Source organism: Balaenoptera musculus, chromosome X (assembly GCF_009873245.2).
Source record: "Balaenoptera musculus isolate JJ_BM4_2016_0621 chromosome X, mBalMus1.pri.v3, whole genome shotgun sequence".
NCBI lineage: Eukaryota > Metazoa > Chordata > Mammalia > Artiodactyla > Balaenopteridae > Balaenoptera > Balaenoptera musculus.
In genome coordinates, this window is record NC_045806.1 from 24,360,349 (window position 1) to 24,385,403 (window position 25,055).

General features: G+C 37.4%; 1 protein-coding gene across 1 annotated transcript in view; it reads left to right on the top strand.

Moving 5' to 3' along the window:
- The first annotated feature begins 240 nt into the window (after positions 1-240).
- Positions 241-25,055, top strand: part of IL1RAPL1 (interleukin 1 receptor accessory protein like 1) — a 1,287,591-nt gene continuing 1,262,776 nt past the window's right edge. Inside the window, exon 1 of the mRNA XM_036840523.1 lies at positions 241-708. Coding sequence (XP_036696418.1) covers positions 241-708 — 468 coding nt within the window. The remainder of the gene's footprint in view (positions 709-25,055) is intronic.

Consider the following 25,055-nt stretch of genomic DNA (forward strand, 5'->3'; position numbering starts at 1 on the left):
AACAAATTAAGTCTTTTACTACCTGAAATACTAATTATACTGGGGGTCCTGTATTGTTATTGCCTAAACCTGGCAACCCTATTTATAAGTGATATTTTATAAGCAACAAAGATCATTTGGAAAAGTACATTTCCTGAGGTTAGTGCCTAAGAAGATTATTCCCACACCTGCAAATGTCATAGAAGTGGGAGGTAACGTGAAAAAAACAGGTTTACGAGCGGCGGCAGCTGTGGAGCACGCATGCGCTCTCCCGGTGCTTGCCTACGCTCGCCCACGCTTGCCGACGCAGGCCGTCGCAGGCCGTCGCAGGCCGACGCAGGCCGACGCAGGCCGTCGCAGGCCGACGCAGGCCGACGCAGGCCGTCGCAGGCCGACGCAGGCCGACGCAGGCCCACGCTCTCCCACGTTGACCACGCTCTCCGACACTCTCGAACGCTCTCCGACACTCTCGAGCGCTTTCCCCGCAGATGGTTCTTCGATGTGGGAAGAGCCTCTTGTTGTGAGCCTGGCTTCCTGTTCTCCGATAGGCGCCGGTACCTCAAAAACTGCAAGGCTGCATTACATGCTAAGAAGTCCTTTCTTTATGGTGCGCCAAGATGTCCAGTGAAAAGTTCTGTGAAAGTACATCCACGTAGTCCAATCCTTGCCTGTGTGGATTTATTGATCTTGCTGAAGACAGACAGTGGACCCCACTTATTTGTGAATTGGGTAATGGAAATAATTTATTAGTTTTCTAAATATAATGGGTATGGGGAAGATCTTTTTTGGACATGGTAAGACTGTCAAAGAGGAAACCCAAGAAGAAAACGTGGCAAAGAAGAGAGATGAACTGAATTCCTAAGAAGGTAATTAATCCGTTACTTCCAAGGTACAAAAGAAAGTTTATTAGTGGGTAGTTTTCAGAGTGTTTTGTGGTTTTGCAAGCTGAATTTATTGTTCTGTACTTAGAACTATATTGAGGTCAAAAAGAGTAGCAGAGTGTGAATGAATATACAAAAATACACACACATGAAACCTTTCTAGTTCGGAAAAAAAACATTTCTTTTGGTCCCATTGCTTTAACTTTGTTTAAAAAGGGACCCAGTTGAGAAATCAGATGTTTTGAGTGAAAACTTTCTATCAAGCAGGTGGTACTGATTTATTTTTGCTGTCACCTGGCTTCATTTGCAATATAACCATAAGAAATTGCTAATTGATGTTGGTAAATATTTTTGTGATTTTATCCAGTCAATGTGCCTTTTTACGAGAAAGCTTTAATTCCACCATGTATTGGGGGCTAAATTTTACCAGTACTACTTAAGTATGTCGCGGTGGTTTTCTAAGTGTGTTATATGTTAACAATTTGCATTTCGAATTAGTTTTATTGTAGTGTAAAGGTATTTATTATTTCTAGAGGCATATGGGTTCTACTTTACCTTTAGGCATAATTTGAAATTCAGTATAAATATTGAAGAAATGCGTATCTATTTTCAAGATGGTCATTGTTTTTAAAAATTCTAAGCTAGTGAATGGAATCATTCTTGGGCTATGATACATATTGAATTACCTATATAAAAAATACATTTGGGAAATATACAGTGCCTACTACCCAAGATAGTTATGGCGACTAATTAGCTTCTTACCTAGATTTGCAATACTGTTACCCTGTAAAATAATCTTTGTAAAATAGGTCACAAACTGGGTCTGCATGAATCTTAAGTATAAATCTCATGTTTCATGGGTTTGTACTGCAACTCTAAATTAAAACAAAACTTCTTGTCAAAGAAAAGTAACGCAGCATGGAAAACTTTGTAGGGCTACATTGCCTCACCTATGTTTTTTGCTTAGATCTTCATCCACAGCTGCCTACTTGACTTGGACCTTTTGCCCTAATCCTAGTAACCGCACTTCCCTCTTGTTACTGAGAAGTACTTGTTCCCTCCATGTCTGTAATTCCATCCCTTTCTGGTTCCCTTGTATGCCTGGTTCTGAACATTTTTCTGGTGAGTTCAGATCTGACCCCTCCTCTCCTGGTGATTGATATTGTGACCCCAACCTTAAGCAGTGACAGGCTTAGAATTTCTTTGTATGTAGGTGGTGCTTGGGGAGCTGTTTGAATATGGGGGAAAGCAGCTTGCCTTGAAGAACTGCAATCACTCTGTTTTTACTTAAATTGCATGTTTATTTGGGATGGCTTGAGAGTAGCTGTAGAAATTCTTAAAGAGGGTTCTTTCTAGCTGTTCCTTGGCAGTGCTACTGGATTCCAGGCTGGGTATCCAAAAGAACTGCTTTCTTATTCAGTTTTGTGTCCCCAGCTTTGTCTATGAATTGCAATAGCTGTAGCCAATAAATGTGCCTTGGATGATAGACTTAATGTCATAAATCCCTAGTCTTAGGTTCCAAATAGTCATGTCCATCCAACTCTTGGGGTACACTATTCTTCTAGTTGAAGGTCTCTTTTAGCAAATGCTTGCTTTGGAAACTACTTACTGCCTATCATGATATCCTCTGGTTACCAAGGTCTTCAATATACTGAGGACTAGAGACGGCATGGTATAGTCACAGATTTGGAACTGAAGTTCTTTGTGTTATACCAGTGAGCTGGTTACTTAACTTCTCTGTGCCTGTTTTGCATATTATAAAATGAGGATAATCATAATATTCATTCTCTCTCACAGTGGTTAAGAAGATTAAGTGAGGAAACTTAAGTGCTTGACACATACTTGACCATCAGGAAACACTCATAAAAATTGCCCTCCTCTATTATGTTGAACAAAGATGGACTTTGTCCAACATACTTCATGTTGTAGATAAATATATATGTTCATAATGCCAAGTCATTTATTCAACAAACTATCTCTTTTTTTTTAACATCTTTATTAGAGTATAATTGCTTTACAATGGTGTGTTAGTTTCTGCTTTATAACAAAGTGAATCAGTTATACATATACATATATCCCCATATCTTCTCCCTCTTGCGTCTCCCTCCCTCCCACCCTCCCTATCCCACCCCTCTAGGTGGTCACAAAGCACCGAACTGATCTCCCTGTGCTATGCGGCTGCTTCCCACTAGCTATCTATTTTACATTTGGTAGTGTATATATGTCCATGCCACTCTCTCACTTTGTCACAGCTTACCCTTCCCCCTCCCCGTATCCTTAGGTCCATTCTCTAGTAGGTCTGTGTCTTTATTCCCATCTTGACCCTAGGTTCTTCATGACCATTTTTTTTTTTTTAGATTCCATATATGTGTGTTAGCATACAGTATTTGTTTTTCCCTTTCTAACTTACTTCACTCTGTATGACAGACTCTAGGTCCATCCACCTCATTACAAATAGCTGAATTTCGTTTCTTTTTATGGCTGAGTAATATTCCATTGTATATATGTGCCACATTTTCTTTATCCATTCATCTGTTGATGGACACTTAGGTTGCTTCCATGTCCTGGCTATTGTAAATAGAGCTGCAGTGAACATTGTGGTACATGCCTCTTTTTGAATTATGGTTTTCTCACGATATATGCCCAGTAGTGGGATTGCTGGGTCGTATGGTAGTTCTATTTTTAGTTTTTTAAGGAACCTCCATACTGTTCTCCATAGTGGGTGTATCAATTTACATTCCCACCAACAGTGCAAGAGTGTTCCCTTTTCTCCACACCCTCTCCAGCATTTATTGTTTCTAGATTTTTTGATGATGGCCATTCTGACCGGTGTGAGATATCTCATTGTAGTTTTGATTTGCATTTCTCTAATGATTAATGATGTTGAGCATTCTTTCATGTGTTTTCAACAAACTATCTCTTAACTGCTGCTTTATTCCAGGTCTCTGCTAAAGTGAGCTGGCCCAGAAATTTATTAGAAACAGTAATAGGGGATATGATGTGTTAGAGTTAAGGATGGCTAGAAGAGGAAAGGGGATGGTTGCAGGTAGAGCAACATAGCTAAGACTGTAACCTCCAAAATTAAAGAGAATGGAGAAATAACAATGAGTTAATTTCAGTGCAGGAAATTAAAAGGTGAACTTGCAGACATTGTTGAAGCTAGAAAGGGCCTGATTTTAAGACTAATATGGACCCGATGGATTGTCAAACAATAATCAGTATCGAGGATGCAGGGAACAAATAGCTTTATTTGGGGTCTTAAGAATTGCACACAAAATCAGGTAAAACCAAAAGAGTGTTCTGGGGAACAGAAAAAGTCAGGGGCTTATAAAGACAAAAGCCACAAGGTTGTTAAAGTTGCCTGCTGAGAATTGTGATTGACTCTGACAGTAGTCAGGAAATATTTGTCTGTAAGGAATCATGAGTTGTTTTAGGGTGAGGGTCTGATAAGTATCTTGAGTAGGACAATGGGTGGTCAAAAGGTCAGATTCCATCCAGGCTTACATGTGTATATATCACACTTCCTCAGTGGCCTCCTGGCTCCATTTTAGAGAGCTCTCTTAGCAATACTGACCCCATTTTGATTTTCCTTTTACATTTCTCCCTTTTGATTGAGATCTTTCTTTGGAAAGCATCTATGATCAACCATTTGATAATTTGGCATCAGCATTGACTTACTTGGTGCTGGGAAGTCTCATTCCCACAGAGTCATGTTCCATGGAGGAGGGAAGGAGGTGGTTGTGGGAGAGGTATGCTTTTAGAGAGTTTATGGCCACATTTGAGGTACAAGGAGCCATCTAGGAAGTGAGTCTTAGGCAACGTTCAAGATTGAAGTTCCTGGATCTTCATTAGGAGGGATCATTATTATAGGAGTGGTCAATCATTTCCAGATGTCAAGCTATCCTTATTCCTGTGAAGGGTGTCATAGTACAGCAGTGAGACATACAAAGCATGAACAATTTAAAAACAACAACAGCAAAAACAAATTAGAACAATGATTAGTATAATTAGTTGCAATCAGGATCACAATAAGGCACCAAGTCCAGAGGGGAGCTAGCTGAAGAAGGTTTCTAGATGTCAGGGTCAAAGCATCTTTTGCAGTTTCAAATGTCTCTGATGATGTCATTGGGTGTTTAGGTAGAGTTTCCTAGTGGCTTATAAAGCAGCAGGTATGAAAACTGTCTAAGTGAGCTGTTATGGTGATTTCTCTGAAGTTTATATCCGGTTGTCCAATTTTAGCTTGCATGGCTTTGGAAAAAGGGCAGTTTTAGTTCTCAGTGATTCCAAGTCAAAAGGATGGGAGATAAACTGGAAATGTTAGCTTGGAGAGTCATAGCCAGATAGTGGAGGAAACTGGAAGAATTCAGGTTCTGGTCCAGTTTACAGGTAAATACCAAAACCTCAAAGACAGTGAATAGCACTAGAATCTAATATCCACAAAGGTATATTACTGAAACATTTTTCTTTCTAAAATCACCCTCATTTCTACCAAAGATAGCCAAATAAAGACTAATTTGTTTTCCAAATAAGTCTAGTTTCAATAAACTTAGCCTGATTATTTACATAAGTGTAACAAGAATCTTATAGGCTCTTTTGAATCTACTTTGCTGGAACTTTTCATAAGGAATCTCAGATTAAACTTTTAAAGGCCCCTCGAGGCCAGGAAAATCACCCTAAGGACTTGCTATTAGACTTCACCTGTAATACCTATAGATTTGGGTGAATTCATCTCTTCTTGAGTTCCCCCCAAATATCTTGAGCTTCCTGCACCTGCCAGGAAGTGACCTTCATTACTCACCTGGTAAGGTTGCTGGGAACCCAGTAAGCAAGGTAGTAGGTGGGTTTTCCAACGGTCTTTAATGGCTCCAAAAAGTCAATCTTGGGTCATTAGACCTGTCTGGTCATATCTGAGTCTATGCATGTCTCTCTCAAATAGGACATTCCAGTCAAAGCCTTGGTAATGTAAGCAGTGTTTCCAATTATAAGAACACATTCTTACTGAACTTTTGCAAATAACCATATTGCCATGAAAAAAAAATACTAAGAGTTTCTGAATTGTGGAGGGATCAGGTAGGGAGAAAAAGAAAAATGTTCCATTTTTGTTTATAAAGGTGTACTTTATCAAATTGCTGCAAGCAGTTTGCTTGAGAGAAGAGGTTTCCTTAATTTGGGCAGAGCAAAACATAAAGGAACAGGGAATGTTTAAAACAAAAAGTCTTAAAAATTATAACCCTCATCAGTTCATTCAGTCCCATGTAATTAATTATTGATCTTGATCTTTTGTTAGCTATTTATGAAGTCATCAGTTTCTTAGAGTTCTGTAAATTCTTACCCAGTTCAATGGTACAATGTGAAAGTTTATCAGAAACCTGTACTCTAGATTAAGTATTAGAGTCCATTCCATGAAGATGAAACATTTGTAAAAGCATCAGAGTAGAACAATGATTCTCTGTAAATGACAAAAAACTTTAAAAATGCCCATTATTGAAGACCTGAGAGTTCATTATAATGGAACTGACAAGGAAATTTGGTGATTTCTGTGACACACAACATTTTAAGATAATAACTAGAATTATGACTGATAACATTATAGTAAGACATATTTATATTCTAGGAATTGCATACATTTTCTAAAACACTTATATTAATAACATTTACCCATATAAGATAACCTAAGAAGGTTTATCATTATTTATTTGACGGTGCTTCCCATGTAATTTAACATACCGAATAAGCCTAATTAGTTTAATATCTCTCTTTTATAAGGCCAGGTCAGTAAGACTTCTTTTAGAATTTGATTTTTGGGAATTTTGTCAAAAATATCAAAAGTTTTTAAAACTTACATAGGTTACATAGGATCATAGATCGCTGTGAAACAATACTTTAGGTATCCATTTAATCAAAGTGACAGAGATTTCAAAAGCAAATACAGAAAGTTAAATAGTTGTGAAAAGTCCTAGGTCTCTTTTTCTTCCAGTTTATTGAGATATAATTGACATACAGTACTAAGGTTTTTGTTTTTTTGTTTTTTTTGGTTTTGTTTTGTTTTTTTGGCCACGCCACACAGCATGCGGGAACTTAGTTCCCCAACCAGGGATTGAACCTGGGCCCCCTGCAGTGGAAATGTGGAGTCTTAACCGCTGGACTGACAGGGAAGTCCTTGAATAAGTTTAAGGTGTACAGCATAATGATTTGTTTTACATATATCATGAAGTCATTATCACAGTAAGTTTAGTGAACGTCAATCATCTCATGTAGGTACAGAATTAAAGAAATAGGAAAAACTTTTTTAATGAGAACTCAAGATTTACTCTCTTAACTTTCATATATAACATACGTCAGTGTTAATTATTTATCATGTTGTACATTACATTGCCTAGTACGTATTTATCTTGTAACTGGACTTTGATACATTTTGAATGCCTTCATCCAATTCTCCCTCCCCCCACCTCCATCTGACAACCACAAATTTGGTCAGTTTTTCTATGAGTAAGTTTGTTTTTGAAATAGAATTGACCTACAACACTGTTAGTTCCTGTTACATAACATAGTGATTCAATATTTCTGTACATTTCAAACTGATGACCACAATAAGTGTAGTTAAAATATGTCACCATACCAAGATACTACATAGTTATTGACTGTATTCCCCACACTATACATTTTATACCCCTAACTCATTTATTTTCCAACTGGAAGTTTATGCCTCTTAATCTCCCTCACCTATTTCTTTCCTCCCCCTCCCCCTGGAAAACACCTGTTTGTTCTCTGTATGTATAACTGTTTTGTTATGTTTGTTTATTTGTTTTGTCTTTTGATTCACTTCGTATAAACAAAGTCATATGGTATTTGTCTTTCTCTGACTTATTTCACTTAGCATAATACCCTCTAGGTCAATCTATGTTGTCATAAATGGCAAGATTTCATTCTTTTTCATGGCTGAGTAATATTCCAGTGTGTGTGTGTGTGTGTGTGTGTGTGTGTGTGTGTGTGTGTGTGTGTGTGTGTGTGTGTGTTTACACATCACACCGTTTTTATCTGTTCAACTGTTTTTGGGCACTTAGGTTGCTTCCATATCCTGGCTGTTGTAAATATTACAATAAACATAGGAGTGCATATATCTTTTCTAATTAGTGTTTTTTTTCCTTTGTATAAATACCCAGGAGTGGGATTGATGGGTCATATGGTAGTTCTATTTTTAATTTTTTGAGAAATATCCTTACTGTTTTCCATAGTAGCTGCACCAATTTACATTCCCATCAACAGTGCAAGAGGGTTCCCTTTTTCCCATACCCTCTCAAACATTTATTGTTTGTAGATTTTCTGATGATGCCCATTCTAACTGGTGTGAGGTGATGCCTCTTTGTAGTTTTGATGTGCATTTCTCTAATGATTAGTGATGTTGAGCAGCTTTTCATGTTCCTCTTGGCCATCTTGGTATGTCTTTGGAGAAATGTCTGTTTAGGTCTTCTGCCCATTTTTTGATTGGGTTGTTTATTTTCTAATATTGAGCTGCATGAGCTGTTTATATATTTTGGAGATTAATCCTTTGTCCGTTGATTCGTTTGCAAGTATTTTCTCCCATTCTGAGGGTTGTCTTTTTGTCTTGTTTATAGTTTCCTTTGCTGTGCAAAAGCTTTTAAGTTTCATTAGGTCCCATTTGTTTATTTTTGTTTTTATTTCCATTACTCTGGGAGGTGGGTCAAAAAAGATCTCATTGTGGTTTTGATTTGCATTTCCCTGATCATTAGTGATGTTGAGCATCTTTTCATGTGCCTGCTGGACATCTGTATGTCTTCCTTGGGAAAATGTCTATTGAGAGCCTCTGTCTGTTTTTTAATTGGGTTGTTTTTTTTGATGTTGAGTTGTATGAGTTCTTTGTATATTTTGGATATTCATCCTTTATCAGATATATCATTTGCAGATATTGTCTCCCATTCTGTAGGTGGCTTTTTCATTTTGTTGATAGTTTACTTTGCTGTGCAAAAGCTTTTTAGTTTGGTGTAGTCTCATTTGTTTTATTTTTGCTTTTGTTTCCCTCGCCTGAGGAGACATATCCAAAAAAAAAAAAATGAGAAAGAGCAATGTCAACTTACTGCCTATATTTTTTTCTAAAAGTTTTATGGTTTCAGGTTTTACAATTAAGTCTTTAATCCATTTTGATTTATTTTTGTGCATGGTGTGAGAGAGTAGTCCAGTCTGACTGTTTTACATGTAGCTGTCCAGTTTTCTAAACACCATTGGTTGAAGAGACTGTCTTTTCCCCACTGTATATTCTTGCCTCCTTGTCATAGATTAATTGCCCTTAAAAGTGTGGGTTCATTCTGGGCTCGCTATTCTGTTACATTGATCTGTTTGTCTGTTTTAGTGCCAGTACCATACTGTTTAGGTTACTGTGGCTTTTTGGTATAGTTTGAAATCGGAGAGTGTGACACCTCCAGCTTTGTTTTTCATTTTAAGGTTGTTTTTGCTATTCACGTCTTTTGTGTTTTTGTACAAATTTTAGAATTATTTGTTCCAATTTTGTGACCAATGCCAAAAGTATTTTGATAGGGATTGCATTGAATCTGTAGATTACCTTGGGTAGTATGGTCATTTTAACAACATTTTTCTGATCCATGAACACAGTATATCTTTCCATCTGTTTGTGTTTTCTTCAGTTTCTTTCATCTGTGTCTTATAGTTTTCTGAGTACAGGTGTTTTACCTCCTTAGTTAGATTTATTCCTAGGTATAGTATTCTTTTTGATGGGATTGTAAATGGGATTGTTTCCTTAATTTCTCTTTTTGATAATTTGATTTTATTGTATAGAAAGGCGGTATGTTTCTGTACATTAATTTTGTATCCTGCAAATTTACTGAATTCATTGATGAGCTCTATCAGTTTTTTGGTGGTGTCTTGAGGATTTTTATGTCTAGTATCATGTCATCTGCAAACAGTGACAGTTTTACTTTTTCCTTTCCAATTTGGATTCCTTGTATTCCTTTTTCTTGTCAGATTGCTGTGGTTAGGACTTCCCATACTATGTTGAATAAAAGTGGAAAGAGTGAGCATCCTTGTGTTCCTGATCTTAGAGTAAATGCTTTTAGCTTTCCATCATTGAATACCATGTTAGCTGTGGGCTTATATACAACCTTTATTATGTTGAGGTATGATCCCTCTATACCCACTTTGTGGAGAGTTTTTATCATAAGTGGATGTCAAATTTTGTCAGAAGCTTTTTTTGCATTTCTTGAGATGATTGTATGATTTTTATTCTTCAGTTTCTTAATGTGGTGTATCGCATTGATTGATTTGTGGATATTGAACCATCCTTGAGTCCTTAGGGTAAATCCCACTTGATCATGGTGTATGATCCTTTTAATATATTGTTGGATTCACTTTGCTAATATTTTGTTGAGGGTTTTTGCATGTATATTCATCAGTGTTATTACCTTGTAATTTTTTGTGTGATATCTTTGTCTGGTTTTGGTATCAGGGTGATGCTGGCCTTGAAGACTGAGTTTGAAAGTGTTCCTTCTACAATTTTTTGGAATAGTTTGAGGAGGATAGGTGTTCACTCTTCTCCAAAAGTTTGGTAGAATAAACCTATGAAGCCATCTGGTCCTAGGCTTTTGTTTGTTGGAAGTCTTTTAATTACTGATTCAATTTCATTACTGGTAATTGGTCTGTTCACATTTTTTTCTTCATGATTTAGTCTTGGGAGATTGTACATTTTTAGAATTTGTCCATTTCTTCTAGGTTGTCCATTTCATTGGCATATACTTGTTGGTAGTAATCTATTATGATCTTTTGTATTTCTTTGGTAGTAATTGTAACTTTGCCTTTTTTGTTTCTGATTTTATTGATTTGGACCCTCTCTTTTTCTTGATGAGACTAGCTAAAGGCTTATCAATTTTGTTTACCTTTTCAAAGAACCAGCTATTAATTTCATTGATCTTTTCTATTGTTTTTTTAGTCTTTATTTCATTTATTTTTGCTCCAATCTTTATGATTTCTTTTGTTCTACTAACTTTGGCTTTTTTTTGTTCTTTTTCCAGCTCCTTTAGGTGTAAGGTTATGTTTTTTATTTGAGTTTTTTCTTGTTTCCTGAGGCAGCCTTGTATTGCTATCAACCTCCTTCTTAGAACTGCTTTTGCTGCCTCCCATAGATTTTGGATTGTTGTGTTTTTGTTTACATTTGTCTCCAGGTATTTTTGGATTTCTTCCTTGATTTTTTTTTCAGTGATCTTTTGGTTATTTAATAGCATATTGTCTAGCCTCCATCTGTTTGTTCTTTTAGAGTTTTTATCTTGTAGTTGATTTCTAGTTTTATAGCTGTGTGTTTGGAAAAGATGCTGGATATGATTTCAGTTTTCTTAAATTTAGTGAGACTTGTTTTGTGACCTAGCATATGAACTATCTTGGAGAATGTTCCATGTGCACTTGAAAAGAATGCGTTTTCCACATCTTTGGCTGGAATGTTCTATATATCTATTAATTCCATTTGCTGTAATGTGTCATTTAAGGCCAGATTTTCTGTCCAGATCTATTCATTGATGTAAGTGGGCTGTGAAAGTCCCTTACTATTATTGTGTCACTATAACTTTTCTCCCTTTATGTCTGTTGATATTTGCTTTACATATGTAGGTGCTCCTATGTTGGCTGTGTATGTGTTTACAATTATTATCTTTTTCTTGAATTGATCCCTTGATCATTAGGTAATGTCCTTCTTTGCCTCTTGTTACAGTCTTTATTTTAAAGATTATTTTGCCTGATAGAAGTATTGCTACTCTGTCATGGAATGCCTCTTCCATCCCCTTACTTTCAGTTCGTGTGTATCTTTAGATCTGAAGTGAGTCTTTTGTAGGCAACATATATATGAATTTTGTTTTTGTATCCATTCAGCCACTCTGTGTCTGTTGATTGGAGCTTTTGATCTATTAACATTTAAAGTAATCATTGATAGGTATGTAGTTATTGCTATTTTGTTAATTGTTTTTAGGTTGTTTTTGTAGTTCTTTTTTATTCCTTTCTTCTTTTGTTCTCTTCCTTTGTGATTTGATGACTATCTTTAGTGTTATGTTTGGATTCCTTTCTTTTTTATTTGCGTGTGTATGTATTCTAGATTTTTGGTTTGTGGTTACCATGAGGTTTACATATGGAAACATGTATGTGTGTATATGTGTGTGTGTCTATACACACATACATGCATACACATTATTATTTTAAGTTGCTGATCTCTTAGTTTCAAATGCATTTTAACAACACGCATTTTTTTCTCCACTCCATTTTAACAACGTGCACTTTTCTGTCCACTCCCCACACAACTACTGCTTTTGACATCATATTTTACATCCTTTTTTTTGGTGTGTGTATCCCTTAACTACTTACTGCAGATATACTGATATATGATTTTATTACTTTTGTCCTTTAACCTTCGTACTAGCTTTATATGTGGTTGATTTACTACGTTTACTATATAGTTGCCTTTACCAATGAGATTTTTTCTTTCGTAATTTTCATGTTTCTAGTTGTGGCCCTTTCTTTTTCACTTAGAGAAGTCCCTTTAACATTTCTTGTTAAGCTGGTTTGGTGGTGCTGAACTCTTTTAGGGTTTGCTTGTCTTTAAAACTTTTAATCTTTCCATCAAATCTGAATGAAAGCCTCGCCGTATAGAGTATTCTTGGTTGTAGGCTTTTTCCCTTTGATCACTTTAAGTATATTGTGCCACTCTCTTCTGGCCTGCAGAGCTTCTGCTGAAAAGTCAGCTGATAGACTTAATGGGAGTTCCCATGTACATAACTTGTTGCTTTTCCCCTGCTGCTTTGAATGTTCACTTAATTTGTGTCATTTTAATTACAGTGTGTTTTAGTGTGGTCCTCTTTGGGATGATCCTGATTCAAACTCTCTGTGCTTTCTGGAGCTGGATGTCTGTTTCCTTTCCCAGGTTAGGGAAGTTTTCAGCTATTATGTTTTCAAGTATGTTCTCTGCCCCTTTCTATCTCTCTTCTCATTCTGGGACCCCTATAATGTGAATGTTAGTATGCTTGATGTTGTCACAGAGGTCTCTTAAACCGTCCTCATTTGTTTTTATTCTTTTTTCTTTTTTTCTATTCAGCTTCAGTGATTTCTACTCTGTCTTCCAGCTCACTGATCCATTTCTCTGTAGCATTTAATCTATTGTTGATTCCTTCTAGTATATTTTTTTAATATCAGTTGTATTCTTCATCTGTTTGGTTCTTCTTTATAGTTTCCAACTCTGTTAAAGTTTTTAAACTTCTCACTCTGCTCATCTAGTCTTCTCCCTTGTTCTTTGATCACCTTTACGATTATTACCTTGAACTCTCTATTGGGCAGATTGCCTATCTCCACTTTGCTCAGTTTTTCTTCTGGAGCTTTATCTTGTTCTTTTGAAACATGTTTCTCTGCTTTCTCATTTTGCTTAATTTGCTGTTTTTGTTTCTACGTATCTGGTAGGTTGGTTATATTTACTGACCTTGGAGAAGTGGACTTCTGTAGGAGATGTGCTATGTGTCCCAGCAGTGTACTCCCCTCTCATCACCCAAGCTATATGCTCTGGGATGGCCCCTATGTGGGCTGTGTGGTCCCTTCTGTTGTGGTGGGCAGACTATTGTGAGTGGTGTGGTAGGTGTGGCTGGCCCCCAGTCCAGTTGGTTGCCAGGTCATGCCTTGTGTGGAGGCTATCAGCTGCTGTTTGGTGGGGCCGGGTTATAAGGCGACTAACTGCGGAGCCCTAGGGAGTCCCAGGGCTACTAATTACTGCTTCTACCCTGAGTCCTGTAGTGTGTGAGATTTGTGTGCTCCCTTTAAGAATGGAGTGTATTTCCCACAGCCCTCTGGCTCTCCTAAAAGTAAACCCCACTGGCCTTCAAAGCCAAATGTTCTGGGGGCTCATCTTCCTGGTGCAGGACCCCCCCCCCCACTGGGCTGGGGAGCCTGATGGGGGCTTAAGACCCCTCACTCCTTGAGGAGAACTTCTGCAATTGTAATTATCCTCCCATTTGTGGGACTCCCACCCAGGGGTGTAGGTCTTGACTATACAGTGTCTCTGCCCCTTCTACCTGTCTCATTATGGTTCCTTCTTTATATCTTTTGTTGTAGAAAATCTTTTTTTTTGCTAGATTCCAGTCTTTCTCATCAATAGTTGCTCTGTAAATAGCTGTCATTTTGGTGTGCCTGTGGGAGGAGGTGAGCTCAGTGTCTTCCTACTCTGCCATCTTGGCCACAATCAAGCCTTAGCTCTTTTAATATCAAAAAGACTCAGTTTTTTTCCCCCTAAGTGTTGAAAGGCCTGATAAAGGTAAAATATCTTGTTTTTCTAGATAGGTCATGTTAAAGGTAGAGAGAATCTTTGTTTACAATTTATCATTAAAACAAGACAAATAATCTAAGAAAACTTTGTTCTTTTAGAAGAGAGGAACACAAAATTTTAGTTTTGCACCAGCTTATTGTTGATATTAAAGCTCATGTACTTAATTAAATTTATTCCTATCATATCCAGCTTGACCACACATAAAATTCTTTTCTAAAGATTCCTTTTTCATAAATCTTTTACCATGTCATACTTTCCTTGCATACAGAGATGTTTCTCTTATTTATCTACCCCTTATTTATTCCTTATTTATTATCTATCCCTTATTTATCTACTTATTTATTTATTGTGGCTTTAATCACATGTATTTGTTGAAATCCATAATCTTTGAAATCTTCATTTTTTAGTGCAAATAAAGAAGTAAGCAATTTTGAATTGTATTAAAGTTTTGTGGCTTGGCAAACTTACGAATACATTTTGTAATTTTTAGAAACAGGCTGCTTCATAGTACAGTCTTTGAATAATGCACAAGATACATGTGTTTACTAATAGATGCAAACATGTTTAGTCTCTCTGTAATAAGAGGTTAAAAGTAGGGAAACTTAGACTTGTTTAACAATTAGTGTTGCAGTATTTTAACTTATTTGGAAATGATTTAGGTATTCAGTGAATTCCCGTCATTTAATTTAACTTAGGAAAACTCACAGGGTGTAAATTACCAAAGAGATTTGGGAAACTATTTTAAGTACAATAGATAAATCATAAAATAATTATTGTTAAAAAGTTCACCTAAAAACTGTTATCTCATGTACATTTATTCAATTCATTTATTCTTAACAATCATATTTAGATTACCTAACTAAAAACTTCATTAGAAAATATCAGTCATCATCGTAAGTTATTTCTGTTAGTGAAAAATTTTAACGTAATGAACTTATATGAGTTTCAGTAAACCTAGGTACAGTAAAAGTTTATGCTTAATGTTGATAACTCTAAAGACATCTATAAATTAAACCAACAAACTTAAGCTACCTTTAATACCAAATATTTTCCTGTATCCTGTGAACCTGAAATTCATTTGGGTTAGTTTCTATCGTATTTCTGAGAATTTTATATATGTACTTGTTTGTTTAAGCCAATTAAATAGAGTTCTTTTACAAATTAATTTTGACCATACTGTCTGAAGGTGGAAAAATACTATATCTATTATGTACATATGTGTACATACATACACACAGGTAGACGTGGACAGAGGTCTCATAAATTTGTTTTAAAACTTTAGTCATGAATCAAATATAATACACAACTCACTAGTTTATAATAACAGTTGCTATAAATTAAGTGTACTCACTCAGATGGCTAAGGTCTTTTATTATTTGTGGAGAAGATTTTAAGATCTGTATTTGCCCTTGGCAAGCAATTTTCAGGAGTCTGTTTGGGTAAGAGAGTCCTTTTAGCAGTTCCTGTTTAAAAGGTCTCTTTTTTCCCCTTCAGTCTTAGGAATTAGAGATGATAAGAGTCTAGATATGAGTTTCTGGAGAAGACCAGGTAGAAGACCAGATATACATCTCAAAGGCACAGGGAAAGAAATGCATGCTCCTCCTAGAAGGACTTTTGTTCCTTTAAGGTAAGAATTTTGAAAAACTGTTTCAAAATGGCCATGATAATCATAGACCATTGGATGCATGGTTGAATAACATGCCAATCAATATGTGTAGGAAATAGAATGGGAATTTTTTTTTGTGGAGATCTTTAGCCAACTTTTGAGCATCTGCTGGTCCCCTTGTGCCTACTCTGAAAGAATCATCAGAAGGATCTTTCCAATTGACAGCTTCCATTCATTCTTTAGCCATAACATCTCCTACAAGCAGATGTATTAATGGATATAAATCTGAATAGCCAGGCTCATAGGTTTTAGTGAGGAGATCAAATTGTTTGGCAAACTCAATGGAATCCTCTTTAACATTGGGAAAGTCCTTAGCTATGGTGTGTAATTCTGCTTTAGTCCAAGGGGTACATGTGATGGTTCTGGTGCTGTCTTCATTGGACCTGGTTTCAAAAGAGGCTATCATTACTGAAGGGGCAGTATGGCTAGCCTTCTGCAGGACGTCAATCTTGGTGTTATAAAAAGGAAGTTCAGAGAGGTGGGTAGCAAGGAGGTGAGCATTGGACATTCAGGGGCCCAGGAGGGAGCGGAGGGAGCTGGGAGAGAGAGGAGGAACTCTCAGAAGCCTCAGAGGATTTTTCCAATTTGGAAATCCTTTGAGATACTTGTGAGTTAGTTTCTCTGAGGGAAGCAATAGGGGATTCATTATTATATTTGGAAGTCTGAAATTATCCATTGAAATATGCTTCCCATATTTGTTAGCTCATTCTGTAGCTTTTCCCAATTGAGTGTGCACATAGACTAACAGGAATCTCACATGAGCCCCAAGTGAGCCAATAGAGTTTCCAGTCATTGCAACAGAAATTTACAAGATGAGGGCCCGTAACTTTTAAAGATAAAATGAGCCAGAGCTGCAGATGGCAGCTGCCCGTAAGAACTGAACTCTTCATAACCGAATACTCACCAAGATGAAGGATTCCCTTCCCAGGTAAAGGCTCAGAACCTTGACCAAAATGGGAAATTCAGAACCGAGGGGACTTAACCTTACAACCTGAGGCTGCCGAGGAGGCGACAGAGTACAAGAGGCTCCCATAGGCACCTTACTCGTATCTGGCAGCAGTGCTGGAGGTAGAGGTGAGTCACTTCAGATCCTGCTTCCAACACCATGTAATGTAGAACAGTACTCAATAGTGAGGCTGCAAGGAACAAAGAGGTTTATTTGGGGTCTTAAGAATTGCAATTCAGGGGAGATTGATTGGGATAAAACGGAAAGATTGGGGAAAAGAAAAAGGCAGGGGCTTATAAAGACAAAAGCCAGAAGATTGTTAAAGTTGCCTGGCGAATATTGTGATTGACACTGACGCAAGTCGGAAAATATATGTCCTTAAGGAATCATGAGTTATTGTGGGGTAAGAGTCCGATAAATATCTTGAGTAGGACAATGAGTGGTCAAAATGACAGATTCCATCCAGGCTGAGACATGCATAAGTCACATTTACTCAGTGGCCTCTTGGCTCATTTTAGAGAGCTCTCTTAGCAAAACCGACTCCATTTTGATCTTCCCTTCACAGGGTAAATGTAAAAGGTTCTACAGGCATATGTAGAGGATGCGTTTCCACTTTTAGTATGTACTTTTTTAAAAAATTAATTAATTAATTATTATTATTTTTGACTGCGTTGGGTCTTCGTTCCTGTGTGCAGGCTTTCTCTAGTTGCGGTGAGCGGGGGCTACTCTTCATTGCAGTGCGTGGGCTTCTCATTGCGGTGGCTTCTCTTGTTGCAGAGCACGGGCTCTAGGTGCATGGGCTTCAGTAGTTGTGGCACGCAGGCTCAGTAGCTGTGGCTCACAGGCTCTAGAGTGCAGGCTCAGTAGTTGTGGCGCACGGGCTTAGTTGCTCTGCGGCATGTGGGATCTTCCCAGACCAGAGCTCGAACCCGTGTCCCCTGCCTTGGCAGGCGGATTCTTAACCACTGCGTCACCAGGGAAGCCCAGTATGTACTTTTATAGTATGTCGTCTTTAAACACTTCGGTGTTGTCTACGGTAATTGCATATTTACACGCATGACTCCAATCTAGACCAAAATCTCCTTTGAAAGCAGAGTGACGAATCACCCCCTTTGCCCAAACCTGAGAGGTTTCCTAGGAAGCAGGACTTTCATTGCTAAAATTGGGAATGTCTCAGGCACACCGGGACAAATTGATCAACCTGTTTTAAAAGCAAGAATAAGACTGTGTCCTAATCTTCAGGTATCTCAGCATCTTGTACAGTTTCTGGTGGAATGAAGAGACTGTAGGGGAGGAGAAATAATTTTCCATTTACCCTTCTAGGTTCTTGGATGAGACCTCCTGTAATAAAAAGATTAGATTAATAGGAGAAAAACAGAAATGTATACTTACTGTATATGTGGGCGATACCCAGGAAAACTGACTAACTCCCAGAAATGGCCTGACCCACCACCTTAAACGCTATCTCCAGCTAAAGACTAAGGAGCATTGTGGGTTGGGGAGCAAAGTAAGGGAAGTTATCAGGCAAAGTAAACAAGGGTAGGGTTTTTAATGCAGATTTGAGTCATTGCCTTCTCCACTGTTTCTAGAGTTTCTAGATTTAATCATTCTTCTCTTCCTGGTACAGAAAGGGAGATACCCCTACAAATGGAGATTTCCTTTATAAATGTGAATTTCCCTTACAAAAGGGTAACTTCTAATTGGTTTTGAGAGCTGCTCTTGTGTCTGTTGTTTCTTAAAAATAGTGAGCTCAAAATAATCCTTGTGCCAGAGAGGCATATTTTGGGGTGGCATATTCTGCTCCCCTTCAAGGCTCAATAAATACTGTGGTGATCGTCACTTTTAGCCAGAGCCTGGGATTTTGTCTGGGTAGTCAACTAGAAGAGACTTTGGTTCCTTAAGGCTGAAAAATTAGGGAAAATAGAGCCTTTTGGATGAAAGTAAAGCTAAGAAGAAAAAAGCCAGCCTCATCTGTTATATTGGAAAAAAAGATGGATTCTGTCCCTGATCTGCACCTGTAATTGTAGGTTACAGGTTTATTTGGACCCTGAGAGTTTTCACAATATAGCAAAATTGTCCCTTTCACTCCATTAAGGAGAAGCATCTCAGGGTAATGAAATCAGAACAGGAGTTGGAATCAGAGTAACTGAATCCCAGCCACCACTCTACCACTCTCTAATAATATAAACTTCAGTAAGTCTCTTAAACTCTCACAGCTTTATTGCCCTAAACCAAAAGCATATGTATAATAACATTAACTTCCTTATAGTAAATAGTTCCATATGATAACTTTTATACAACAGATTAAAAAACATTAAAGCATGAGTTAAATTCTAATCTAATTACCAGTCATGCAATAATGATAGTTATATGCTGATTGAGATGACTCAAATCATTATACCAAGGTGTGATACTGAGAAGAACTAAACTGTGAAAGTTAGATTTTTCCATGTGCACGTGTAAAGGATAATATCTATAAATATAGACAGCACACCTCTGTGGTCAAAATTCCCAGCGAATATCATTAAGTAGAATTCAATTCTCTTGAAGTTTAAGTCTGTAGCCTCCTAAAATGCCCACACCGGCTCAATTGCTCCTGAATTACAGTTCCGGTTTTTTCTCAAGTCCTTCAAAAGGGCTCTTTTAAAAACCGGAAAAGACATTAATACACAGATCAAAAGGACAAAGGGACATGCTCATTTCAAGTTATGCCTTGAAATTTTAATGAAAATGTAATCTCAGGGGCCCCACATATTTGCTAGCTGCTAAATGGAGTATCCTAGTTATACTTTAGTATCTAAGCAGAACAAAAATTAAAAAATTCCTTGCAACACTCTTGCTAGCCAGAAGGGTATAAGCGTATGTAATAGTAAAAGCAATACTACTGATTGCATTCAATAATACATTTTGTATTTTGCAGTCTTTCTATTGTGACTGTAGACTGAGCTGGTAGTCCAGTGCTCATGTGTTAAACTTAACAGCTACATTAAAATTATTAGAGATTTCCTTAAATGTCTGTGATGGCTATCAAAAAACGATGATGACAAAGAAGTCTGGCTTTCCAGTCCAGCTGGGCAGCTGGGTAATAAGAATCATCCAGAACCACTCTCTGAGTTAAATTTATTGAGCAAGAGGGGAATCTGCATGAACAAACCATAGAGGCTTAACTCATCTGGTGAGCAAAGACATTTATTTTGGCTGGAGAAATTAAAAACCATTTTTTCCAATAACTTATTTTGCCAGAGGTACTAGACCAGGATCTGAGGCCATTCTACAGATCCTCAACATGTGGGCCTTTTTCAGTAGAAGGAGCATTGCAGTGGCTGAGCTGTTTTCTCTGCCTGGCCAATTTATACAAAATATGACTGAAACCGCTAGGTCTGCACTGGTATTTATTTACTTTCCAGTGCTTTCCTAAATGAGTTTTATAGTATTCAGAGCATAGTGTTAAATTGATTCACCTTTCTTAGGATGAGAATTGTAAGCAATTTGATTAGCTTTTCTCTGTTTTCATCTTCTGACATGTTCTGTTATAACTAAGAAAAATTATAGCCCCTTTTTCTTACTGAAAATAATTTATATTCAGTAGTGTTTTTGCACCCGCATAGAACATAATCTGTACAGGCTTAAATATCAACATTTGTAGCTGTATGGGTATGATGGTATTAAGAACAGTTCCAAAGACAAATTACACTTTTAAATGTTCATGATACTGAGTTTATCCCTCAGACCTTATAATTGAACTTTGTAAACCAAACACATTCCCATGTGTTTTATCTAGTGAAGCAAGGAAGGAATGTTAGAAAAATAAAATTAGGATGGTTTTTATATGACTACTAAACATGGTAAATGAAGGGAGTCTTGTTACCATGAGAGACAACTTTATTGATTGCTCAGTTAAAAGCTGCTAAATGAGTGAGTGAAAAGATAAAAGCTGAAGGAGGCTGATATCTTTCCTCTCAAATGTTTTGCTCTAACAAACATTTAATGACCACCTACTAGGAGCAGTGATGCATGAGGAATCCTGGTTCCTCTTTCTTTTCCTTCCAGCGCCTTTCACAGCTGAGTTCTCCACTGATGCTCACCCCTAGTTTCACCTGCTTTACTTCTGGCCAGCTTTCATCCTGGACCAGGGCTCTGGCACCCTATCTGACTTCTATTTCCTGGCTCTGGGTCATAGTCCTCGTATTTATCCCCCACTTTCTTTTTTTTTTTTTTTTTATCCCCCACTTTCTAGTGGGAGTACAACAATTACAGCTCCCTGCCAGTCTCGACATCCCACTTGATAAGAATCCCTTGTTTCCAGTGTCCTGCTTGGACTACCTCTTTTCAGTCCTTTGAAAAATTATTTGTGCTTGTTGTGTGCTTTCTTATGTCCAAGGTCCTTTCTTAAAAGGCGAGTACTCTCTGCGTGGATAATACATTCAGTGGCGAATATCTTAGTGTAAAAAGGCTTTTTCCTGATCCCTGTCTTCTGAGGCTAGAGACAGCAGAGCATCGTGTGAGCACTGGGACTCGATAGGGGGAGAGGTGAGGTGGGACGTGATAAACCGAGACTGAGGGCCTGATCCGTGACTCTTGTTGACCACTGTCAGGAAGGAAGACATTTTCCTCTACCCTTCCTGGTTCTTCTGGGTGGTCTAAGAATTAAATTGACATGAGACAGATTAACAGGAGAAAATAAGCACAAGTTTAATGACATGTATGTATGAGACTGACCAGAGAACTGAGTAACTCACCAAAATGGCCAAAACCCTCACCTTGAGTATCATCTTCAGCTAAAGACAGAAGAAGATGTTGGGAGTAGTGGGTTGGAACTTCAAAGGTGGGGAAAGGCAATTCACATGGACATGGGAAAGCAAATGTTTGCTGTACCACCCAGAAACAATGGGACACAGGGCAGAATTTTAACAAACAGATTTAGCTAGGTTCCTCCCTGTCTGCACACCTGCTTCATATTATACTATAGTTATGTATGGTGTTAGCTCCCTTCCTGGAACGAGTCCCTATCTACATTCTTTTTTTTTTTGTTAAGTTGAAGTAGAGTTGATTTACAATGTTGCATTAGTTTTAGGTGTACAGCAAAGTGATTCAGTTATACATACTTATATATCTATTTTGTGAGATTCTTTTCCCTTATAGGCTATTACAAAATATTGAGTATAGTTGCCTGTGCTATACAGTAGGTCCTTGTTGGTTATCTATTTTATATGTAGTAATGTGTATATGTTAATCCCAAACTCCTAATTTATCCCTCCCCTCCCCCCTTTCCCCTTTGGTAACCAGAAGTTTGTTTTCTATGTCCATGGGTCTATTTCTGTTTTGTATATAGGTTCCTTTGTATCATTCTTTTTTTAGATTCCACATATAAGCGATATCATATCATATTTGTCTTTCTCTGTCTGACTTCACTTGATGAGCTCTAGGTCCATCTCTGTTTCTGCAAATGGCATTATCTCATTCTTTTTTATGGCTAACATTCCATTGTATATATGTACCACATCTTCTTTATTCCTCTGTCAATGTACCTTTAGGTTGTTTCCATGTCTTGGCTGTTGTAAATAGTGCTGCTATGACCATTGGGGTGGATGTATCTTTTTGAGTTAGCGTTTTGTCCGGATATGTACCCAGGAGTGGGATTGCTGGGTCATATGGTAGCTCTATTTTTAGTTTTTTGAGGAACCTCCATACTGTTCTCCATAGTGGCTGTACCAGTTTACATTCCCACCAACAGTGTAGGAGGGTTCCCTTTTCTCCACACCCTCTCCAGCATTTATTGTTTGTAGACTTTTTGATGATGGCCATTCTGACCAGTATGAGGTGATACCTCATTGTAGTTTTGATTCTTTTAGGCAGTTCAGGGGTAAGGTCAAAGTTTCTTCCTGAGTCTTTTGGGCCTTGATTGTTTTCAGCTGGCAGTAATCCACATGCCTAAGAGGTATTTTGGGGTGGCAAGTTTTGCTCCCCTACTCCACTGTCTTCTCCACCCTTATGTGTGTTTTCGACATTGTAGATCTGTGATGTTGAAGACATGAATGAGTAAATGCATATAGCTGTTTTATAAATTGTCGAAGACTGATACTGTCTGTAAGGATAGATGTAACTTGTTTCATTGGCCTACTAACTTTAGTTTTAAACTGTGAAAGCTCTGGGTCTGGTTACAGTTTTTGAAATTTGTGACAGATCTGCATCTTTAGCTGGGTCTATATAATCAAATAAGAATCTTCATTTTCTGAGACGTAACAGAGAAGCACAGGTCTTCGTTCAGTGTACTGGAGGTAGATTAACACTGAACCAAATCATTGCCCTTTGAATTTTATTTTGAAATCACATAATGTAGCTCTTTATTAAAATTAAATAATTACTTAAAAATCATTTACTCCTCAATCTCAATAGAAACTTATTTAGCTTAACAGTTGACAGTATAGTATTTTTCTTTCTTTTTTTAAAAAAATATATTTATTTATTTATTTTGGCTGCACCAGGTCTTAGTTGTGGCATGTGGACTTCTTAGTTGGGGAATGCATGCAGGATCTAGTTCCCCGACCAGGGATCGAACCCGGGCCCCCTGCCTTGGGAGTGCAGACTCTTACCCACTGGACCACCAGGGAAGTCCTGACAGTATAATACTTTTCTAACCATATATTTTCTTCTTTACCATTGACTATATTTGCTTCATTATTTTGGGGCTCAGTAAGATAACATAAATGCCTCCTTTTGGCCAAGGTGCTTCTTTTGTGTTGTGGAAAAATCTCTCTCTTCGTGTCTCTCTCAAACATACACACACACACGCACGCACGCACACACACAAACACAATCTCCCTTCCCCTCCCCTCACATTCATCCAGAGAAACAATATAAATTAAATGTCTATTATCTGTCAGGTATGGAGATAGACTCTGCAGATATAGTGATGAAAACAACAATCTTGGTTCCTTTTTTTTTTATTATTGGTTTTGTGCCAACAAAATATTTTGAGGGAGGACTATTTTGTATGTGAATTGTTTTCGTTACCTAGGTTAAAATAACTGCACTGGCCATTTATCCTAGATTTGTTTTAACTGTCCTGATTTTAAAATAGTCTGAATTACCTACCTACATTTCAAGCTATGCGTCCTAATTTTGGCTGGGGAAAATATGGTCCTCTTGGAGATATAATTATTTTGGGAAAAATAACCACTTCAGAATTTTACTTTTTTTCTTGGGTCAAAGTAAATTTATGTTTTGATAGCTTGAAAAAAAGAAAAATTCAAATCTTGGTTCTTTTAAAGTTGGAGAAATACATAAGTTTATGTGGCATGCATGATTCATTAAGAATTTGATTTCTACACCAAAATTAACTCTTTGAATTTGAAAAATATCCAGCTCTATTTTTACATCATGTATGCACATTTTATATACTTAAACCCCCAGGTCAGTGTGCCTGCAATATGGGTTTAAAACAAGTAAGAAATAAGTATTTCCTCATTTTAATTTTAGTGCACAATACATATATTTAAAAAAATAGCCTGGTTGGTATATGTAGGGAAATTCATAAGTAATGATTGAAAATGATGGGAAGATGGACATTTTTTTTTTGTGGTAGGCATACATGGGGTATGGCTGGAATTACTAGACACCTAACTGTCATATATGCCACCATTTGGTAAAGATAATTCTTGACCTACAATATAGCAACAATGAGCAGTTGGTTTCTTGGTGTTTCTTTATACTTTTGGGCTTTAAATGCTGAAAATAGGTCATCCCATTTCTCCTTTCTGTAGCCTACACCGACTGTTGCAGCTTATCTTTCCAGGTTCCATAATGATGTTCAAAGGTACATTTGAGGGCATCCTCAAAGCATCTTTTCTAATCCTCACTGCTTCTCTAGCATGTCATGTAATCGTTGCTTGAGCATGTCAGCCATTCTGTGTGCGTTTGCCAAGCCCCACTGGGTTGGTGTAAATAGGCATTTCTGTTAGGCTGAGAGACAAGCTGCGTGACAAGACCTATTTGCTGCTTATATTGTCTCACTGTTTTAACTGAAGCCAATACATATATTTGAGCATCTGCCAAATATCCAGCATTTTGCTAAGTACTGTGGAGAATATGGGAGAGGAATGGGGAAGGTAGCATCAGATGAGGATAGTAAGTAGAATTATAAAGAAGGAGACCTGTTGCTGAGGACAGAGCCATATTAAAAAATAATTAGAAACCATATAAGGACAACTGTACAGACAATGATGCTTAGATTGTGCTGGTTAAACTCTTCATGATGCAGGATGTGTA